The sequence below is a fragment of the Notolepis coatsorum genome, assembly GCF_963971535.1.
Source record: "Notolepis coatsorum genome assembly, chromosome: 10".
NCBI lineage: Eukaryota > Metazoa > Chordata > Actinopteri > Aulopiformes > Paralepididae > Notolepis > Notolepis coatsorum.
Window position 1 is genome coordinate 97,238,320 of NC_140174.1, and position 22,758 is coordinate 97,261,077.

At 48.9% G+C, this 22,758-nt stretch overlaps 1 protein-coding gene across 2 annotated transcripts in view; it reads left to right on the forward strand.

Annotated features, from left to right (window-relative positions):
- Positions 1–21,802: 21,802 nt before the first annotated feature.
- slc2a11b (solute carrier family 2 member 11b) overlaps positions 21,803–22,758 on the forward strand; it is an 18,268-nt gene continuing 17,312 nt past the window's right edge. The window contains exons 1-3 of one of the 2 annotated variants that reach the window (XM_084322681.1): positions 21,803–22,021; positions 22,122–22,279; positions 22,722–22,758. The exon at positions 22,722–22,758 is cut by the window's right edge and continues 62 nt beyond it. In XM_084322681.1, coding sequence (XP_084178807.1) covers positions 22,208–22,279; positions 22,722–22,758 — 109 coding nt within the window. In that variant the 5' untranslated portion in view covers positions 21,803–22,021; positions 22,122–22,207. Of the gene's footprint in view, positions 22,280–22,721 lie in introns of both variants that reach the window. The other variant, XM_084322680.1, reaches the window with a different exon arrangement.

Here is a 22,758-nt window from a genome sequence, read left to right on the forward strand (position 1 = left end):
TAGTAGGTACAATATTCATTAATACTAGTCTGTAGCACTAGTAGGTACTATATTAATTAATACTAGTCTGTAGAACTACAGTAGGTACTATATTATTTAATACTAGTATGTAGCACTAGCAGGTACTATATTAATTAATACTAGTCTGTAGCACTAGTAGGTAGTATATCTATTCTAGTAGGTAGTATAGTTTACTGGTGGAATAATTCAAATTATGTATTCTCTGTGGGAAAAAATAAGAAGAAATGATGGGGCTGCTGCACCCCTATATCAAGTGGATCCATAATTAATGTACAGTAAGCTGCACCCTGTTGTCCTGCTTTGACATGTGAGAAGGTATCAGTATTCCAGGTTGGGTGATGGGCCACACTGACAGTTTGAGAAGTGTTATGCACTCAAGGTGCCCAGCCCACATGGGCTTACAAGACACTATATACAGTTGCATTGGTTTACAAAATAAAAAAAAAAACACTAACTCATACAAAGTCTTGTCTTTTTCTCCGATGCAAACAATAATAATAAAAATAATCAAATAGAAATGACACAAAAAAAAACACTAACTCATACAAAGTCTTGTCTTTTTCTCAGTAGCAAACAAAGTTCCCTGCTACAGAGAAAGTCTCCTTTCTAAAACACAGTTCAAGTCGATACATCAATCAGACAATCAGTATGCTATACTAACTGACGTCATGCATGCTGACTCTCTATAACAATAATGCTGACAATAAAGACGTACAAATGAGTTGGCATTAAATGCTAATCCACTATTATGCTATGCTAATATGCTACATCTGACAACTGATGACTGAAAACCATACAAATACATACCTACCGTATACATATCTACCTCACATAGGACATTCCACACTGGCAAGTTAACCCTTTCACTACCACACTACCAAATGGTTAACCCTTTCACTGCCACACGACAAAGTTAACCGTCTGTAGTGTGGTAGTGAAAGGTTAACCTTCTGTAGTGTGGTAGTGAAAGGTTAACCTTCTGTAGTGTGGTAGTGAAAGAAGAAGTTAACATGTAGAATTTCTTTTTTAAATCCATCCATCACTTTTCCACTAGCACCACCATCAGGCCAAACTGACAACAAGATATCTCAAAGTAATTTGAGAAGGATTGTCATACAGTTTTCTGTACACATTCATGACCTCAAGCCGAAGAAAGCGATGTTTATGGTGAACCCATGACCTTTCCTCTAGTGCTGCCATCAGGCCAAGTTTTCACTTTTCAAATGAGTCCATCTCCTGATCCGTCATATTTGCTGTGAATATTCATGATCCCTAGAGGAACAACCCTATTGATTTTGGTCATTCCATTACCTTTGTCTCTAGCGCCACCATCAGGCCAAACTGACAACAAGATATCTTGACCTTTCCTCTAGTGGCAGCATAATGCCATAATGCCCAATGACATAATGCTTAATGTCCAATCCCCAATGCCCAATGCATAATACCATACCAATAATGGCATAATGCACCATAATGCTAATGTCATAATGCACAATAGATCTCTCAAGCATTAATTCCATTATGACATCAGCATTTTTTTCCGGCCTCATTTACCAGTAATTTTGTCCTTGATTGATGTCCTCTTACATGTGGGGTTAACAGGAAAATTGCATTTCACGAAAGGATTTCATGTTTTGTTAAAGTTCAAATTTTTAAAAGCCAAATTGTTCATCTTAAATGACCGGATGTTGCAGAGAATGTACTAATGCTGGTGAGGTTGAGTTACCTGTCTGCTAGCTACACCTCCTCCCCCTCAGCCCCCAAACAGCCCCCCACCTGTGAGTCCCCCCCCTCCCCCACCACCTCTCACCATCCCAGAGAGAGATGTAAATAGACTATTTAAAGAGACAGAAACCCTGTAAAGCAGCGGGACCAGACTCTGTCCATCCACTTTGATTGTGCCGACCAGCTGTCTCCGGTGTTCACAGACATCTTCAACACCTCACTGGAGACATGCCACGTGCCAGCCTGCTTTAAAACATCCACCATAATCCCTGTCTCCAAAAAGCCAAGGCCCAGTGGACTAAATGACTACAGACCCGTCGCCCTGACCTCTGTGGTGATGAAGTCTTTTGAGAGCCTTGTGCTTACACACCTCAAATCTATCACAGACCTTCACCTGGACCCCCCACAGTTCGCCTACAGAGCCAACAGGTCTGTAGACGACGCTGTCAAATGGCACTCCACTTTGTCCTCCAGCACCTGGACTCTGCAGAAACCTATGCCAGGATCCTGTTTGTGGATTTCAGCTCTGCTTTCAATACAGTAATCCCGGCCCTGCTACAGGACAAGCTCTCCCAGCTGAGCGTGCCCGACTCCACCTGCAGGTGGACTCCCAGACCATCAGCACAAGTTCCCCCCAAGGCTGTGTTCTTTCCCCTCTTCTCTTCTCCCTATACACCAACAGCTGCACCTCCAGTCACCACCAGTCCGTCAAGCTCCTGAAGTTCGCGGACGACACCACCCTCATTGTACTCATCTCTGGAGGGGATGAGTTCGCCTACAGGTGGGAGATTTACTATCTGGTGACCTGGTGCAGCCAGAACAATCTGGAGCTCAACGCTCATCAACAAGGCTCAGGGACCCTCACTGACACCCCCCCCCACTGTGTTACATTAACACACCCCTACTGGACTAAATACTTGCATAAACAACCAAATGTACCTGATCATACTTCACTGACTCATACTCTTTGCACATAACTGCCCAATTGCACAGCCTTGGCCTATTCCTATTTTATCTTTATTGTACTATATTCTATTGTGCTATATTTAATTTAGTTTATATCCCATTTAATATTAGTAATACAAGATTTTGGCTAGCAATTATAATTATATATGTTTTTAATGGTACGGTTAGGTGGACTGCATCTGTCACATGTAGGATCTACATAAAGGAAATGTTTAGAAAGTTTAGCTTTGGATAAATGCTTTAACTGAACAAGGCCAATGTCGGGCACAAATTGAGGCCGTATGCCTCCCCTTCAGGGCCTCTTCCCAATGCTCTGCCCTGAATCCTCCTCCCATGCCGATCGTATGATCTCTAGTGATGGGTTATATACATTTGATGAGGGATCATGGGAACAAATATTGCACCCCTTCTGGAGAGCTCAAAGGAAAACACATTTTGATGTAGCAAATCCTAAAACCCAGACTTGTAACTGGTAATATAATATGCCTTCAAGGTCTACTTAATTAGGTTACACAGCAACAGACTAGCCTACATAATTGCCCTAGAATGGCAGATGATGGAGATTAGTAGCCTATTAAGCTTAGTAGCTACTTACTGTACTAAGCAACTTGTTTGGACCACACATTTTAAAGCAGTCTCAGTTTCAATTAAATATTAAATATTAAATAAACAAGACGAAAGTCTTTCTCTGGTCTCCATCCCCTTAACAATTGTGTGTATTGAGCTGTACTGTACCCATTCTGCAATCTGTTAATAAAGTTTTCAGTCAATCAATCAATCAGAGAGAGAGAAAGAGAGAGAGAGAGAGAGAGAGAGAGAGAGAGAGAGAGTGTTGTGAAGGGCCAGATTAACACTGAGAATCTAAGTTTTATTGTTTTATATAACTTGTATATTATTTATATATATAAGCTATATCCCTTTAAGCCTCTGTTTGAATCATAGCATTATTCGCTTTCCTCATTGGATAACGCCCTTGACACTGGCGGCGCCAAGAATCGCGCCCCTCAGACAAGTTCAAAGACGAGTCTGGACAAGTTGAGACATGCCCTTGGCCAGCGCATTGATTCCGGACAAGAGATTCGGTTGCGCCCTAGAAAGCACTCTAAGTATATTGTGGAAGGCGCAAGCAGCAGCAGTTCGTCATTACAGTTAACGCAGTTCGTCTTTTAGTGTGAATCTAACGTTAACGCGGTTCGTCCGAAGTAAAGTAGCAGCAGTTCAACCTAACCTAACGTGAAGTAAAGAGTTCGTCATTACAGCAGTTTGTTCGGTGTGCAGCATTAACAAGCAGTTCGTTCGTTTAGTAACTAGTGTGAACCTTAGCAAGTGTGTGTGGACTTAACGTAATTAGTATCAGAACACGAGGTGAACCTAGCAGCAGAACTATTGGACATGTGAGCATTGGAACCTACCGCGGCGTATCGTTACGGATAACTAGTAGCTCCTTAGATACTACTTTGATATTGTAGAACCATTATTGGTGGATTATAGTGACCTGTGGAAACGTAGTACCGTGGAGAAGAGCATCGTTAATACCATTGTCGTTTGGATTTAACTACCCTGAAGATCTACATCGGGCTAGCTTCGAGGACGAAGCTGGCTGGCTATCATCATTGCTATCGGGCATTGGATTACAGCTATTACCCTGCTACCGAGCACTTGGATTACAAGGACCGGATCCGTATGAGAACCCCCTTTTTCTTCAAGTGACCAGCCGGAGTATCCGTCTATTCTTCATTCCTCTGGAGCTTACTACTCTGTGGGAGGAAATCACCAGTCTCCAGCTATACCCTCGTTTGCCCCCCTATATCGCCATCTCACGCCATGCAGCGTCCTGGTCTAGTATACTTAGCCTAGGAATTATTCATTCCCACTGACTTTGATACTCTGACTTTCTAATATCATTTGCCATAAAAGAGCGACCCAGTAATTATCAGTTGTATATCTGCTTAATAATAAAATACTGTAAATGATATCTCTTTGTCACCGTGCCGTCTATTGAGTGTCTGCCATAATAACTGTACTGTCTGGCAAGTAATAATAATAATATGTAGTAGTGGTTTAATCTATCACAATCTTTAATACAGTCAGGGTTTTGTAACCCCTCAGTTACAATTGGTCCTTCGAGCCGGAGGGTATCAGTAATACTAATCATATTAATAGTAATATGGCCAGCGGCGGACACTCTCCAAACGGCTCTCCCAAACTAGCGCGCCCTAGGCGCCAACGTCAGCCCCCTCCACACTTGGAGGACTACGCTGTCGTTCTACCTCCTAGCTTATCTAAAAAGACGTTAAGCACGGATAAAACTAATAGCTTAAGTATGCCCAACCTTATCGACTTGTCGGCCCCACTAGTAGAAACCCAAGCTGGTTTAAACGAAACTGACTCAGCTCACGGGGGGGGACAAGCGGGACATGACTTGACTATGCCCAACGACCACAGCGCCACCGAGATGGACCTCGGAGCGCCAGAAGATAAAGACTGCGCATCCGAGATGGACCTCGGAGCGCAAGAAGGTACAGAACGCGCACCCGAGATGGACCTCGGAGCGCAAGAAGATAAAGAGCGGGGGAGCTCCAGTAGCTCACCACGTACCGCGAGCGCTATTTCAGCGCCGTGGACAACCGTGCTCGTCACGGATCTGGGGCTTAGCGAGTTCGAATCCCGACTGCAGCCGTGCCTTTCCCAGAGTGTCTTCCCCCCATCTGAACCCTTTCAGCCTGTTTCTGTCGGTCATCCTTGACCAGTATAAATGTGATAAACACATAAAAGAGCCAGGGGAATGGCCAAAGTAAAAAAAAAAAAAAAAAAAAGACAAAGAGCGCGCCCCCGAGACGGACCTCGGCGCGCACCAAAGAAAAGAGTACCGCGCCTCCGAGAAGGACCTCGGAGCGCGGGAGAAGATAAGAAACAGCGCCCTCGAGATGGACCTCGGAGCGCGTAAAGAGAACAGGTCAACGCCAAGCCCTGTCAACTCCAGATCACCATCATCAGCGTCATCCCCAAGCGAGGCCGACCAGAGGCTAGCGCAAGTCCTGATCGCCACGCTGACAGCTTCAACCGAAAGAGACCGCCTCCAGGGTGAGCGTGACCGCCTCCAGGCGCAACAAGAGAGTGAGCGTAACCGCCTCCAGAGCGAGCGTGAACATTCTAGACTGGAAGAGAGGCGCCTCCAGGCTGAAGAAAACATCCAGCGAGACCGCGCCAATGCGCAACGCGAGGCACAGCGCGACGCAGCCAATGCCCAGCGCGAGGCGGAACGAGACCGTCTGCAGGCGCAGATGATGGAGCAAGCGCTCCAGAGGGTGACTCCCCACTCCTCCACCCGGAGCTCCCGGAGATCATCACGACACGGGTCGAGGGCACCTTCCCTTCCCCGACCAATCTACACGGGACCCAGCCAACGGGAAGAACCTGCTTACGTTGCCGAGAAACTAACCAAGCGACTACAAAGCCTAGCGGAGGACGAGGGAGGACATAAAGCCCACACGCACGAACCCATCCCAGACCAGGAGGAACAGTGCAGCCCCGATCTCAGCCCCGACACGCTGCGTTACAAACCCCCAACCCGTCCCAGGGGTGAGTTTGAGCAACAGACAGCACCGAGGAGCAGTACCTGGGGGCCCGGCCTCTGGTTCCCACCCAGCACGAACCCACGACCCCACGTACGGGGAGACTCGCCAAGGAGGCCTCTCCCCCTACGCGCATCAGTGTCACAGCCATCCATGGCATCTTACATTGGGACACCCACATTCCCAGACTTTACGCGTGAAGACAGAGCGCAGTATACCGAACTGCGCATGTGTTTAGAGACCATTATGTCCGGAGTACAGGACGAGTCCTACAAATATGCCATCCTCCTCAAGCACCTTAAAGTACCCAGAGCGCACAACATAGCGCTGGCATACTCTAACTCAAGGACTCCCTACTCTGATGCCCTGGTGGCCCTCGACGCGCGTTATGGACGTACATGGGACTATGTAATTCAAGAGATACGGGAGATTGAACGTCTCCCCCCAGCTAAAGACAATAGAGCTCTGGATGACCTAGCCATTAAAGTACAATCCCTGGTAGGGATGCTCGGATCACAAAAGGAGAAGGGGATGTACGAGTTGTACGCCAACTCCAACGTGGAGCGGATATTAGAGAAGCTCCCCCCATCCCGCCAAGAACGTTTTCGGCGGCAAAGAGATCACCGTGACCCCCACGGCCCAGAACAATCACTCCTAGACCTTGCTGACTTCCTAGCCAGAGAGGTCAGCAGCCTACGGATCGACACCTTCGCGTGGGGCGGCTCTAACCCTAAAGATGGACCGAGAAGGTTTAAAGACAACGGCAGGCCCGTCACCGTGATGCACCAGGCCGAGGCGGTGTCACGGCAGACGAGTCACAACCCCCACGCCAAGGAGAAATGGAAGGCTGCCTGTCAGTACTGCGACAGTGAACACTGGCTGTCACAGTGCGACGCCTTCAAAGGACTGACTACAGCCGAAATAAGTCAGTGGCTTAAGGATAACCGCCGCTGCGCGCGCGGCCACATGGCAGCAGAGTGCCGCCTCAAGAAAAGGTGCGGCAAGTGTGATGGCGCCCACCTAGAAGTACTACACGAGAGCAACAAGCGCCCACCAGGAGACCAAAGTAGGCCCATCACGGTGATGTACCAGGCCGAGTCGGTGTCACCACAGACCAGTCTCAACCCCCCCGCCAAAGAGGAATGGAAGATCACATGTTTTTACTGCCACGGCGGACACTGGCTGTCACAGTGCGATGACCACAAGACACTGACCCCCGCCGAAATGGATCAGCGGCTTAAGGCTAACACGCATGACTCCGCTTACTGCAAATCACTGCGCAAGGTCCACAAGCAAAGACTAGCTCTACAAGGCAACTCACCAACAGAAGTGCTCCACATCGACCCCGCGTATAGTGGGAGCCCCAGAGTGCTCATCAAGGTGGTACGAGTACTCCTCAGCCACGGAGACAAGGTACTCGACACCTACGCCGTCCTCGACGACGGGTCGGAGAAGACACTCCTCCTCGCCTCCGCCACGACCCAGTTGGACCTGCGGGGCCCAGAGGAGACGATGACCCTCCGTACCATTAGTCGAGACTTAAAGACAATAAAAGGTGAAAACGTCTCGTTCACCATAGCAGCGATCGAGCAACCCGAGAAGCGGTACAGCATCACCAAGGCGTTCACAAGCGACGACATAGGTCTGTCAAGCTACGACTACCCCATCCCACAGCTGATGGAGAAGTACGACCACCTACGCCTACTGCCCATACCGCTCATCAGCGGAGCTACACCGACCCTACTCATCGGCTCCGACCACGCGGACCTCATTGTCCCAACCAAGGCGGCCCACATCTGACCCAAAGGATGCCCAGCCGCGGTTAAGACCCGACTGGGGTGGACGCTCCAGGGCCCCCTCTACGGACCTGCCAGCCAACCAACGTCCACCCGCTGCCTTTACACGAAGGTCAGCGACCAAGACACTACCCTCTTGCAGCACGTCGAGAGACTATGGACATTAGACTCGCTGCCATTCAAGAACGAACGTAAACTAGTTCGCTCCAAGGACGCCATAGCTCTTCTCGAGCAGAAGACTAAGAGGGTCGAGGTCGACGGAGTGTTCAGACACGCAACCCCACTCTTGAAGCGGACGAAGATGCCTGTGAGAGAACCGTGGGCTCAAGAAGAGGGAGTTCCGAACTCCACCCCCCTCAGCTACGCTCCAAGCGACGTAGCTGACCTCGAACCCATCACCCCAAACTACCTCTTGATGAGGCGGCCGGACCCGGCCCTTCCTCAGACGGTGTACAGACAGGACGACAGGAACGGACGGAGGATGTGGAGACACAACCAAGCACAGATCGACCAGTCTTGGGCCCGCTTCCTTCTACGCTACCTACCATCCCTTCCAGCCCGTCAGAAGTGGGTAAAGGACAGGGACAACCTGAAGGTGGACACAGTCATCATGATAATAGACCAGTCACTACCCCGAGCTACGTGGCCGGCCGGCCGCGTGAGCAGAGTGATTACTGGTGCCGATGGGAAGGTCAGAGCGGCAGAAGTCATCGTCCAAGGGCGGACTTACACCCGACCTGTGGCTAAGTTGATAGAGCTGCCGGAGATCCCTGACTCCCCTGACGACGACCATGACCCACTGACTTTGTATATTGTTCCAACTCCTCATAACAAAGTATGGAGAAGTTGACTGGACACTAATATTAATCTGTGCCCCTTTATTTACTAATTAGGTGCGGACTAATTAGGAGGCGGCTGTTGTGAAGGGCCAGATTAACACTGAGAATCTACGTTTTATTGTTTTATATAACTTGTATATTATTTATATATATAAGCTATATCCCTTTAAGCCTCCGTTTGAATCATAGCATTATTCGCTTTCCTCATTGGATAACGCCCTTGACACTGGCGGCGCCAAGAATCGCGCCCCTCAGACAAGTTCAAAGACGAGTCTGGACAAGTTGAGACATGCCCTTGGCCAGCGCATTGATTCCGGACAAGAGATTCGGTTGCGCCCTAGAAAGCACTCTAAGTATATATATTGTGGAAGGCGCAAGCAGCAGCAGTTCGTCATTACAGTTAACGCAGTTCGTCTTTTAGTGTGAATCTAACGTTAACGCGGTTCGTCCGAAGTAAAGTAGCAGCAGTTCAACCTAACCTAACGTGAAGTAAAGAGTTCGTCATTACAGCAGTTTGTTCGGTGTGCAGCATTAACAAGCAGTTTGTTCGTTTAGTAACTAGTGTGAACCTTAGCAAGTGTGTGTGGACTTAACGTAATTAGTATCAGAACACGAGGTGAACCTAGCAGCAGAACTATTGGACATGTGAGCATTGGAACCTACCGCGGCGTATCGTTACGGATAACTAGTAGCTCCTTAGATACTACTTTGATATTGTAGAACCATTATTGGTGGATTATAGTGACCTGTGGAAACGTAGTACCATGGAGAAGAGCATCGTTAATACCATAGTCGTTTGGATTTAACTACCCTGAAGATCTACATCGGGCTAGCTTCGAGGACGAAGCTGGCTGGCTATCATCATTGCTATCGGGCATTGGATTACAGCTATTACCCTGCTACCGAGCACTTGGATTACAAGGACCGGATCCGTATGAGAACCCCCTTTTTCTTCAAGTGACCAGCCGGAGTATCCGTCTATTCTTCATTCCTCTGGAGCTTACTACTCTGTGGGAGGAAATCACCAGTCTCCAGCTATACCCTCGTTTGCCCCCCTATATCGCCATCTCACGCCATGCAGCGTCCCGGTCTAGTATACTTAGCCTAGGAATTATTCATTCCCACTGACTTTGATACTCTGACTTTCTAATATCATTCGCCATAAAAGAGCGACCCAGTAATTATCAGTTGTATATCTGCTTAATAATAAAATACTGTAAATGATATCTCTTTGTCACCGTGCCGTCTATTGAGTGTCTGCCATAATAACTGTACTGTCTGGCAAGTAATAATAATAATATGTAGTAGTGGTTTAATCTATCACAATCTTTAATACAGTCAGGGTTTTGTAACCCCTCAGTTACAGAGAGAGAGAGACTTTTGATGTTCTTTATTAAAACATGTCAACTAAAACCAGTCAGTAGAGACACAAAAATCTCACGGCATCTTCATAAAAACAACACACCCACACCCACACACTCACCCGCGCACACACACACACACACACACACACACACACACACACACACACACACACACACACACACACACACACACACACACACACACACACACACACGCACACACACACACACACACCCACAAACACCCCAACAAACCCCAAAAACTCCCTTCAGCACATAAAAACCACTTGACATTCAAATGCATATGTTCAGCCCCTCCTCCCCCACAGTACACATTGCATTCCCCAGTCCCCAAGCATTCACGAACGCATCAACATTATGTCTCAGTGAGAAATACATGAACTCTAATCTAAGGCGTGCAGAAATCATACCCCTCAGCATAGGCACCGATTCCGTAGGACCAACGCCCCTGATCCTATTCCTACGGGTCAGCCAAATCAAGTTTCAAGTTTCTTTAATAGTTGTCATACAGAAGTACAGAATACTTTCATACAAAATGCTTCTTACTGTTACGCTCCAGAGACTGTGCTAGACAAGATAGTATCAAATAACATAGTATAGCATGTAATTTAGAAGTAGAAAATGAGGTCACAGTGTTCAGTAGACATATGTACAATGCAGAATAGACGTAACTGAGTTACCATATAATATACAATACTATGCAGTGTACTAATGTACAGTACTATATAGTGCAAAGCAGAAATGGGATGAGGTACAATTTAGGTACAATTTACAGTAAGGTGTACGAGTTGTAGTGCAATCCTTCATCAATAAATATAAAGTGTGGGGAGTGGGTGCTACAGTGTGTTTGTTTAAAGTGAGTGTGTGCTATAAAGTGTGTGGAGTGGGTGCTACAGTGTGTTTGTTTAAAGTGAGTGTGTGCGTGTGGATGTGTGTGCTATGTGCGTTTGATGGTTGTTGTTGTGTAGTGTTCATTGTTCGTTTAGCAGCCTGATGGCCTGGGGATAGAAGCTTCTTCTGAGTCTTTCTGTGCTCGCCTTGAGACTCCGGTATCGCTTGCCTGACCGCAGCAGTTCAAAGAGGCAGTTGTTCGGGTGACTGGAGTCTTTAATGATTCTCTTAGCCTTGCCCCTGCAACGCTTGTTGTAAATGTTCTGGAGGGTGGGGAGCCCCCCTCCAATTGTGCGTTCGGCTGAACGTGTCACTCTTTGTAGTCTGCTTCGGTCTTGTGCAGTGCTATTCCCAAACCAGGAGGTGATGTTGCCAGTCAGGATGCTCTCTATTGTACATGAGGCTAACTTAGCCTGCCCGTAAACAAAGTTCAGTAAAACGCTCACAACCTTGTTACGTAATGAATGTGTTTGGCCGAGGATGAAACTCTCCACACAGAACATCACCCCCAGCTTCAAACACAACCCTTTTAGGAACCACAACACCCTATTGATCCTTTGACACTTCAGGAAAACATGGGTTACAGTCTCAGATACTCAGCAAAAGGGGCACCCATCACCCACCCCTGGATCCACCCGAGCCAGGAACCGATTTGTTGCCAACACCCCATGCGCTATCCTCCACTGTAGGTCCCCTGACCTCTTAGGCAGTGGCTGTTTGTAAAAAACCCTCCACCTAAAGCTAGCAGTGCTGCCATCACCCAGCACCCCCTGCCACTGATGCTGCCTGACGTCCTGCAGGGACCTGATGTTTCTGACCTTCATGCAGGTTATGTACAGAGCCTTGCCACATGCCAGGCTAAACTGCCCCAAGCTGGGGGTGGTAAAGGACAGTAACCCTCCCCCCTCCTGCCAGACCCCATTCTCTGCCGATACCAGCAATGCAGGGAACTCCAGCACCTGCCCTCCCTGTGGCATCACTGTGCGGTCTCTGACATAGTCCGGCAGAACCCCCAGCACCTCCCTGATAAACCCTTCCAGCAGTCTCAGAGATGAGAGAGAGAGAGAGAGAGAGAGATATATATATATATATATGGCGGACATCTGTGCCGCACCTTTCTAGTCCCCAGATGAATGTGCTCTCTTGACTTTGGCACAGTAGACGCGCAACGTGTATTCTCGAGAATGATAATAATAATAATGCTCTTCAGATTATAATATCAACGACAGACAGCGTCAATGTGAGAAACACAATCCCTCCCCCTCTCGCTCTGAAGAATATGCATATTAGATCACTCAGTGATTAACCGCGACGGGCATATAGTAAATAAGGATATAAAGCATGTTAAAGACGCAGTTATTGGACGCGTTGCGCGCAGAGTTTACATAGAAACAGCGCGACTCCCAAGAGGAGTTATCACAGGCTGCAGGACTGAAGAGCTCACGTTGCGCATGTAATGACTGAAGCCGCGTTTTGATGACACCATCACAACAACACGCGTTAGGTTACAGGTTGTTTCTGTTTCGGTGATATATTTTCGGTGAAAAAACTCTTTTGGTCGAAAGCCGAACGGAAATTTTTTGCCATTTTCGGCCGAAAACCTTCGGTGGCCGAAATTTCGGTGCATCCCTAGATATTACCATGGTGATCTTACTGGGATATATAGGTACATGTTCTGTTTCAGAGATGTAAGCCCTACAGTTAAATTACACTTTGGTAGTAATATCTCAAACAAAGATGCTACCAGCCTACAAAGTTGGTCACCATTAAGTCAATAGATGTATACTTGAAAACGTGTCCCTGATGACATCATGAATAAATATTGCTTTGAGTGTACTGTAGGCTGTTCCTCTTCTGGTTAGTGCTCCACAAAGCTCTCTGTCTGTTTAGCAGAAACAAGACTAGGCATGTTGCTATATTACCAAAACGTATTATAATATTCATAATATTACACTTTATTTGTATAGCACCTTTCATACATGAATTGTAGTTTAGAGAGAGAGGAAGAGAGAGAGAGAGAGAGAGACTCTTCACTACGACTCTAAAATGGTGACGCTGCATGGTCTACCCGCCAAAGTGGCTGGTAAGAGTGACAGAGTTACACGCCACTGCCGAATTCTACCCGCATTTGGCGGGTAGAATTCGCTGCTAGCTATCATTATCTAGCGTGAGTGCTAGTATTAATAATAGTTTATTTATTTTATTTTATTTACAGCTAACAGTTAAAGGTCAAGTGTTGATTGTGAATATTTTTGCTTGCTTTTGAATAATTGTAGGTACTTGTATAAGTCTCTCAGGGAACTGGCAAGTTTTTTGGTCGTTATGTCGGTTCATTGTAGACCTCCTCCTGGCTTCCCAGTAATAACAATAGGTTATTCTATAACCTAGTTATATGAATACTGGCTGAGCGTCTCGCTCTGCCATATTGAGATAACCTCTTATCTCCACGCACCTAGCGTGCACGCGAAACAAACAAATGCACCCAATTGCACGTGACCACGCCACTCCCATGCGTCTCCCTATATGACGCCGGAAATGGTCACGCTCACCCTTCCCAGTTCGATTTCCATAAGCGGAAAAACATCCAAGGGACCTCAGGGCGCTAAGAGCGAGACGCTCAGCCAGTATTCATATAACTAGGTTATAGAATAACCTATCGTTATATCTCTTTACTGGCTATCGCGTCTCGCTCTGCCATATTGAGACGCGTGGCCCGACGAGTGCACCCCCTGAGGGCCCGTAAGCCCCAGCCAGGGAGGAGGGGAGTCCCGTCCACCCGCCCGTCCTAACGAAGGGGGGGAGGCAGTCAACTCCACCAAAGTGCGAAAAAAGGGGGAACCAGGCACCCCTGAACGCACAGCACAGGCGGGACCACGTGTGACACAGCACCGCGCGGTCCACACCCACACACCCCTGCTAGCCCACCTGATGGCGGGATGCAGGAGAGGACCCAGACCTCAGAACCGCCTGGGAGACAGAACCCCCAGTCATGTCCATGAGGTAAAACCAAAAGGACCCGGGGAGGACCAGGAGGCCACAGCACAGATGTCCTCCACCGAGGCCCCCCCTAACAGGGCAGCAGAGGCCGCCACACCACGAGTGGAGTGCGCCCTGACGCCCCCGGGGGGGACCTGTCCAGCCAACGTGTAGCAAAGGGCAATGCCCTCGCACAACCAATGTGACAGGCGCTGCTTGGATAGCGCCTTACCCGCACGAGGGCCACCGTAACAAACAAACAGTTGATCGGAAGCCCTGAGATCCTGCGTCCGACTAAGGTAAACCCTCAGTGCACGGACAGGACACGACAGGTGAAGGCTCGCCTCCAACCGACTAGCGTGAGGAGGCGGATGAAACGCCTGAACCGCAATATCCCTGGAGCGAAAAGAGCTCTGGATATTCTTTGGCACAAAGACTGGATTAGGCCTCAGAGTCGCACCGCTATCGGTCCAAATAGACAGGCACTCACCGAGAGAGCACACAGCTCACCCACGCGCTTAGCGGAGGTGATGGCCAAAAGGAACGCAGTCTTAAAGTACAGCCGATCCAATGGCGCCTGCTCAAGAGGCTCAAACGGGGCCTCCGACAACCGGCCCAGGACCAGTTGGAGGTCCCAACTCGGAGACAGAGAACGTTCAAGAGGATATAGCCGTGGCGTATACCCTCACTGTCGAGGCCGACAGCTTATTCAGGATAGACTGGAGGAAGGAAAGAACAGAGTCCAGGGGGCAGGACACTGGGTCCAGGCCCCCAACCTCACACCACTCTTGAAAAATACGCCACTTACCTGCGTAAACCGCGGTAGTGGACGGAGCGTGCGTGTTCCGGATGGTGTTAACCACAGTAGGGTTAAGACACATCCCCTCCAGATTCACCCTTTCAGCAGCCAAACCATCAACGGCTGCCCCAGAACAGGGAGCAGACACAGCGTTCCGCGTGCCTGAGAGAGGGCCCGCTGTGACCATGGAACAGGCCATGGCGGGGCTACCAAGAGCTGGATCAGGACCGGGAATCACACAGCCATGCCCCGGTCAGGCGCGATCAGGATCAAAGTCCTGTGCTCCCGATGTACCTGCTCCAACAGCTGAGCTATCAGGTGTATGGGGGGGGACGTGTACAGAATCCCGGGCGGCCACGGATACATCGAGAAGGCATCCACCCCCAGAGGGGGGTTGTCCTTCCGACTGACCGAGAACCACAAGGGGCACTGGTGGGACTGTCTGCTCGCAAACAGGTCCACTGTGGCCTCCCCGAATCGGTCCCAGACCTGCCTGACTATGTCTGGACGTAGTCCCCACTCGTCGGGATGAGGACCGCCCCGCGACATCACATCTGCACCCACATTCTCCCTGCCGGGGATGTGGAGAGCCCTCAGGCTGCGCAGATTGAGAGACGCCCATAGCCAGAGCTCGACCGCCGCCCGGTGCAGACGGAGGGAGCGTACTCCTCCCTGTCTGTTTATATACGACGCTGATGCCGTGTTGTCCGTCCTGATCAACACATGCTCGCCCACCACCAGGTGGCCAAGCTGCTTGAGGACCAGAAGGACTGCCTTCAATTCCAACACATTGATATGTAGCGCAGACCGGGCAGCATGGTCTTGCCAGCTGCCCCCTACTGCGTCGGCCCGACACGTCCCCCCCATCCCGTGAGGGAGGCGTCGGTGAAGACTGTGACATGTGATAGCCTGCTGCCCATGGGGATCCCACTGGTGAGGGCACCAGGCCTCCCCCAGTGGTCGAGATCCCCCAGTACTGACACGGGAACCTTCAGTCGCTTCCACTTGCCTCTCACTGGGTCTATTTTCATACTGAAAAACCACCTCTGTATCCTCCTCATGAAGAGGAGGCCAAGAGGGACCACAGGTTGAGCAGATGCCATCATACCGAGCAGGCGCATCACGGACAGCGCCGTAACCGTCCTGCCAGGACGGAACCTCCTGAGCGCGCCGAGAATATCCTCTCGCCGCCGCTCTGAGAGGGTTGCCCTCATGGGCCTTGAGCTTAGAACCAAGCCCAAGTACTCCACCTGTTGACTGGGAAGAGGAGTACTCTTCTCCCAGTTCACAGCAAAACCCAGACCGGTGAGGAATTCCACCACCAGCCTGGTATGAGACCTGGCGATCTCCTCTGACCGGCTGAGGAGCAGAAAGTCGTCGAGGTAGAATAGAATTCGTATCCCCTGACAACGCAGAGGTCCCAGCGCGGTCTCCACGCACTTGGTGAATGTGCGAGGGGCCAGAGAGTAGCCGAACGGCAGCCTCTGGTATTCGTACGCTATGCCCTGAAAGAGGAAGCGAAGGAATTTCCTGTGAGGTGGAAAGTATGCATCCTTCAGGTCTATGGAGGTGAACCAGTCCCCCACTCTGACAGTGCTTAGCAGGTGTTTGACGGTCAACATTCTGAACCGTCTCGCCACAATCAGCCGATTGAACGTGGACAGGTCCAGTATAGGTCTGACACCTCCCGATTTCTTGGGCACCAGAAAATACCGGGAGTAAACGCCACACATCGCGTCCTCCCTTGGGACCACGACAATGGACTGCTTCGCCAACAGAGATCGGATCTCGTCGGCCAGAGCTGTCACCGCTGCGGACCCTGACAAAAGGGTCTGTACCAAACCCAAAACGGAGGGTGGGGTTGTGCAAACTGCAACACAAGCCCCCACCTCAGCGTTCTCTCCATCCACCTCGACATATGGCACTCCTGTAACCATACGCGATGATAATCCCAAAGCGCACCCGCAGCCGACTGGCGCTGGTCCACCAGGAACCGTAGATAGGTGGCCCGGTCCCACCCGCTGTGCGTTGCCAACCCTGTACTCGCTAACCGCGCGAGCAGGGTGTCTCGCGGAGCCGGGATATCGCACCCTGACTCTACCAACGAGGTAATCGCACCCAAGGGGGGATCCCGACAGAAAGGGCCGGCCTGGTACGGGGAGAGCGGCCATCACCCCTGGTGACATAGGCTCCCCCACTGAGCATCTTCCCGGCATAGACTGCTGAGGACAGCCTGCTCTGTAGCTGGACATGCAAGGTGTGTGGTCCCCACGCTGCCCGATAGGGTGAGTCCCTACACACCGTAGCCCTGTAGGGATATTACTACCACCCAAATTACGCGTGCCTGACTGACCACCGCCGGTCATCCGGTCCGGGGAGGCACTAGCGTAATACCCAGCCTGGTGAGGGCGGGCTGGGGGAACCCACGCTGCGACCTCCTGGGCCTAGAGTTCCCCATCTGACAAAAAAAAATTGATACAGGGAGCCCTGCTCCGTCGACAGATACAACACCAGGCTCACCAAACACAGACGCAGGACGTGTGGTGTGGGAGCTGCTTGACAGCACAGCATTCTCATAGACAGACCCAGGCCTAGCTAGCAACTGGGTGTCAGCCCCTGTCACCATGAGAAGCGAAACGTGGGGCCGCTTGCGCTTCACTGGAAGGCCGCGGCCCGCAGCCAAAGGAGACAAATCAGAGCCCTGTGTCCCGTAGCGTAGCGGGGGGTAGTAACCGGAAAGCGTGCTAGACACAGCTAGATGGCAACGTTTTTTTTTTTAACTTTGGCCATTTCCCTGGCTCTTTTATACGTTTATCGCATTTATACTTGGTCAAGTTCGACCGACAGAAGCAGGCTGAAAGGGTTCAGATGGGGGGGAAGACACTCTGGGAAAGGCACGGCTGCAGTCCGGGATTCGAACTCGCTCAGCCCCAGATCCGTGACGAGCACGGTTGTCCACGGCGCTGAAATAGCACTCGCGGTACGTGGTGAGCTACTGGAGCTCCCCTATGATGGCAACGGTTTTTTAGGGCGTGCTCATCTAATGTAGCCGATCCCTCGGCCGCCGAGGCTTGTGATCACCTGTTTTCTTTGTGCCCAGGGTATCTCAGGCGGGGGAAACATGGCCGCTGGCCGGGGGCCTCGCCGCAGCCGCTGGCGAGGCCGTGCTCTCACCCTCTCTGCGGCTATAGCTTGCGGCTGAGTCAAAAGCTGTACAACCTCAAAAATCCGTGCGATATTTTTGACGTCAGCTGGCCCTAAGGCCCCACCACCCGACACCATTTTGGACAGAAAAAAAGCCAATTGAGCAATGTCATTGGTTGCTGCTAAATTCCGTCCTGCGGCGATATAAGCTTCATCAGCCCACTCAGCCACCGGCCGGGCCGACTCGCCCTCCGGCGTCGGCTTCCGGGTGGGATACCGTTCAACCATGTCGGGGCAAAGGACCGATGCTACCTGCTTCTCCAAGCACGGCTCACCTGTCCTGAGCCCCGTCGTCAGCCCATCCACCCGTGTAAAGGGTAAAAAAGCCTCAGCAAAACCCTCAACATCAGACACCGATTGACCTTCAGCAATGAAACGGTTAAGAGGAGGGAAAAGTGGTGACAACCCCTGCGGGGTACATGGGAACGGAGCCCCAAACATCTTAGCATTAGCATTAGCTGCGCTCGCTAGGATACTTGGAAAAACATCAAACAGTGTGTCATGAAGACCACGTTCACCCAAATATCCCGCCCCCCGCGTCAATACATCACCCGGTCGTCTCACGAGACACAGAGGAGTATTACCCATGCCAGTACCAACGCCTGCTAGCGCAGGCCCTACCTGTGCGCGACTTAGCTTGACTGCTAACCGTCGCGCAACGTCCCTCGGTCCGCTGTCACGAGACAAGGAAAACCCAGGACAGGACCACTGCGCTGTTAGGATGTGCCGAGAAGGTTCCGGGGGCTGGTGAACTTCTAGCGAATACCCAACATTGTGTAATTTCTCCTTACGCTTCATAACAACCAGTTCACAAAGTGCACTGCTACTTCCGCGTTTTGGAAACGAAATGAGGAAGGGTGAGCGTGACCATTTCCGGCGTCATATAGGGAGACGCATGGGAGTGGCGTGGTCACGTGCAAGTGGGTGCATTTGTTTGTTTCAAGTGCATGCTAGGTGCGTGGAGATAAGAGGTTATCTCAATATGGCGAGACGCGATAGCCAGTAATGAGATATAACTACTGTTTCTAGACCTCCTCCTGGCTTCCCAGTAGCTGCTTTTCCACAGGTGCATCCAGAGGAGTCGGCCACAGGCATCGATGATCCATTCCTGCTGATCGTCTACAACGTGCACCTGATGATCTGCGTCCAGGTGTGACCTTGAACTAAGTTTCAGCACTTAAATAATAGTTTTTCCATATAGTCTTCCCTCTGCCTGACTTTGAGCTCCGCATCTCATCATGAATGTCTCATATGCTCTCAGGAGGAGAAGACTGCTGAGCTGAGGAGGAAGAGAGAGCAGCTCTACCATCAGGTGCTGAAAGAGGAGAAGGCCGTCAAAAGAGCTGAGGAGTGGGCCCGACTGAACAAGCAGAACCTGCCCAAGCTGGAGGTAAGGCTGGCTCTCATCTCTCATATCTCTCTCTCTCTCTCTCTCTCTCTCTCTCTCTCTCTCTCTCTCTCTCTCTCTCTCTCTCTCTCTCTCTAACATCATTAGCAATAGGAATGGAATATGTTCTAAATGTAGTCTTTCTCTCTCTCTCTCTCTCTCTCTCTCTCTCTCTCTCTCTCTCTCTCTCTCTCTCTCTCTCTCTCTCTCTCTCGCTCTCTCGCTCTCTCGCTCTCTCTCTCTCTCTCTCTCTTTCTCTAAAGGACATTATCCTCGCTCAGGAGCAGAGACTGGACCATGTGTACTGTCTCTCTGGTGACTGTACGTATACATTTAGTCATTTAGCCTATGTTTTATCCAAAGATACATACAAATTGTAAGTCCACGTATTGATAACACAATACGTAGGGCAAAGGTGGAGCATCCAGAGGAGGTGGAGGAGGAGGACGTGCCGGGGCTCATCTGGGGCTACGAGGAGACCTACGGCAGCCTGCAGCCTGAGGAGGTCCAGGAGGAGGTGGCCAGTTTGGAGGACCAGAAGAAGAAGAAGAAGTTCGGCTGCATGCTTCGCTGGACTGTGGAGACGGCTACGGCAGAGATGAACAGGACTCTTAAGTATTCAATTAAATTAATTATTTCAATGTATGTTAAACAATATAATCTTGTCTGTCTAAGATTTTGTCTTTCAGGTGGAGTTCCAGCTCACAGAGGATGACTGACTAGGTGTAGGACTGGCCTTCCAGAGGACCAGAGATGGATGGAGGATGACTGGCCAGGTGTAGGACTGTCCTTCCAGAGGACCAGAGATGGATGGAGGATGACTGGCCAGGTGTAGGACTGGCCTTCCAGAGGACCAGAGATGGATGGAGGATGACTGACTAGGTGTAGGACTGTCCTTCCAGAGGACCAGAGATGGATGGAGGATGACTGGCCAGATGTAGGACTGGCCTTCCAGAGGACCAGAGATGGATGGAGGATGACTGACTAGGTGTAGGACTGGCCTTCCAGAGGACCAGAGATGGATGGAGGATGACTGGCCAGATGTAGGACTGGCCTTCCAGAGGACCAGAGATGGATGGAGGATGACTGGCCAGGTGTAGGACTGTCCTTCCAGAGGACCAGAGATGGATGGAGGATGACTGACTAGGTGTAGGACTCTTACACCCCGTCCTGACATTCAATAAAGACTGCAATATTTGTTGTATCAACTACAACATGTTTCTTTGTGATTATTTCCTCTTTATACATTTGCAAAAATCTAATAATTTGGGGATTAAAATGTGGAAGTGAAGCTACAACATGTTAATAATAACTACAGCACAACCTCGGACGTCTCAACTGAACAATAACTGATGAAACGCGGGATAATGTGGAAATCAAATGTACTTATTATACGCAAGTGATTTTTTAATGTTGATTGATTGTTGTATGCATTCAAAAGCTTTTCAGTGGCAAATTAGACTACGGGGGATTTATAATATGTCTGTGTATATTTATCATATTTTGAATCAGTTTTGGCCCATACTTGGTGTTTCAGGCCTAATGTTTCACTGGTTTGAACAACCTCAAGGGATCCATATGAGGGACGTTCTACTGTACAGGCAAAACATAACTGCATGAAGTGATAATAAAAAACATTTCGGATACATTATTTTATGTCACAAATTGCATTGATTTAAAAAGAGCACTTAATAAGAGCAGAAAATCTAACGTTTTAGATTTGAACGTAAACTTTAAAGGCATGTATTCATATGGACAGATAACCCTGCACTGTCACCTGAAGTCAAGGACAGCATGAGAGGAAATAATGCAGTGGTCTGGAATAAAGGGAGACATTCCACTCTAAGCATAAAGTCTTGATGCACCGTTTTCTGATTGTTTTTAGATATTGACTTAAATGTCCAGGATTATTGGAATAACATAATGTAAAATCTGTTTTGGGGTGGATTTTCCCTTAATGTCATATTATGCTCTTTGTTTCGTTGACATCATTGTCATTAAGTTTAGGGTAAATTAAACTTAAGGATTGTTCCGTTTGTTGATATAGTAGCTATATCTGAATGTCGTGAACTTATATTGTACATAATATTCATGTTCATATAATTATATATTTCACATGGGGGGCGTCTTACCTCTGTTTGCCATAAGGTATTCCCCGCCTCCTTCTTGACTACCTTCAAAACCAAAACAACGTTTGGGGAAGGAAATCACTCTTTGGAACGGATTATATGGAGTTTGGGGACCAATTGATTTATGAGAAGATTCTTCGTGAGATGGATATCTTTTTAAAGTATACCCCCTTTTATGAAAGCTATTTTCGAACACTACAAATCAACTCCGATAAAGACGCAATTTGCCTTGCAAATAAAAATCGTCGAAAAGTCAAGCTGGTCGGAGAGACTAATGGAGAAATCACGGAGTGACTGACACTGGGCGCGTGAAAAAAGAGGAGCATATGTACGGTAATTTTACGCTCCTATACCGGGGCATGGCTACAACTGATCAATTATACCATCCTTAATATATTAACTGCGCATCTTCTCTTGACTTTCTGTAGAGGACCAGCGCGCTGTGGAGAGGGCAGTTACTTTGTAGGACATTTAGATATTAAAAAGAAAACGATTTAAAACAGAGGGCTTCACAATGCGAAAACACACTGGAGATGAATATCAACCTTTACTTAAAGGCTCAAACGAAACAATAAGGAGAGCTAAGGTAGGCCTTATTATTATGATAATGTCATGACATACAGGTTGATTTTGTTATTGATGATGATGATGATGATGATGATGATGATACTACTACTAGACCACTAATATTAATAATGTAATAATAATATCATTCATACTAATAATAATAACAACAACAATAATAATTATAATCATAGTAATAATAATCATATTAATAAACAAATAAAAAGGGACCAGGGGCCAATGTTTCATACATCATGTCTGGACATGCAGGCATGATGTTACATCCAAACATAGGCCTACAGACATCCCAGTTCCTAAACAGCTATCTGCCTGAACATGAAGACAATAAACAACATTAGTGACAATAACAATGTGTGTTCAATATTGTATGTTATTAGATTACCTTGAAAACGGTTTACTTTTTCAAATGAATGGCCATTTAAAGTGTTTCTGTTTGGTTACAGTTACCAAACAAAGTACTATTGTTGGCCGTTGGTGCAG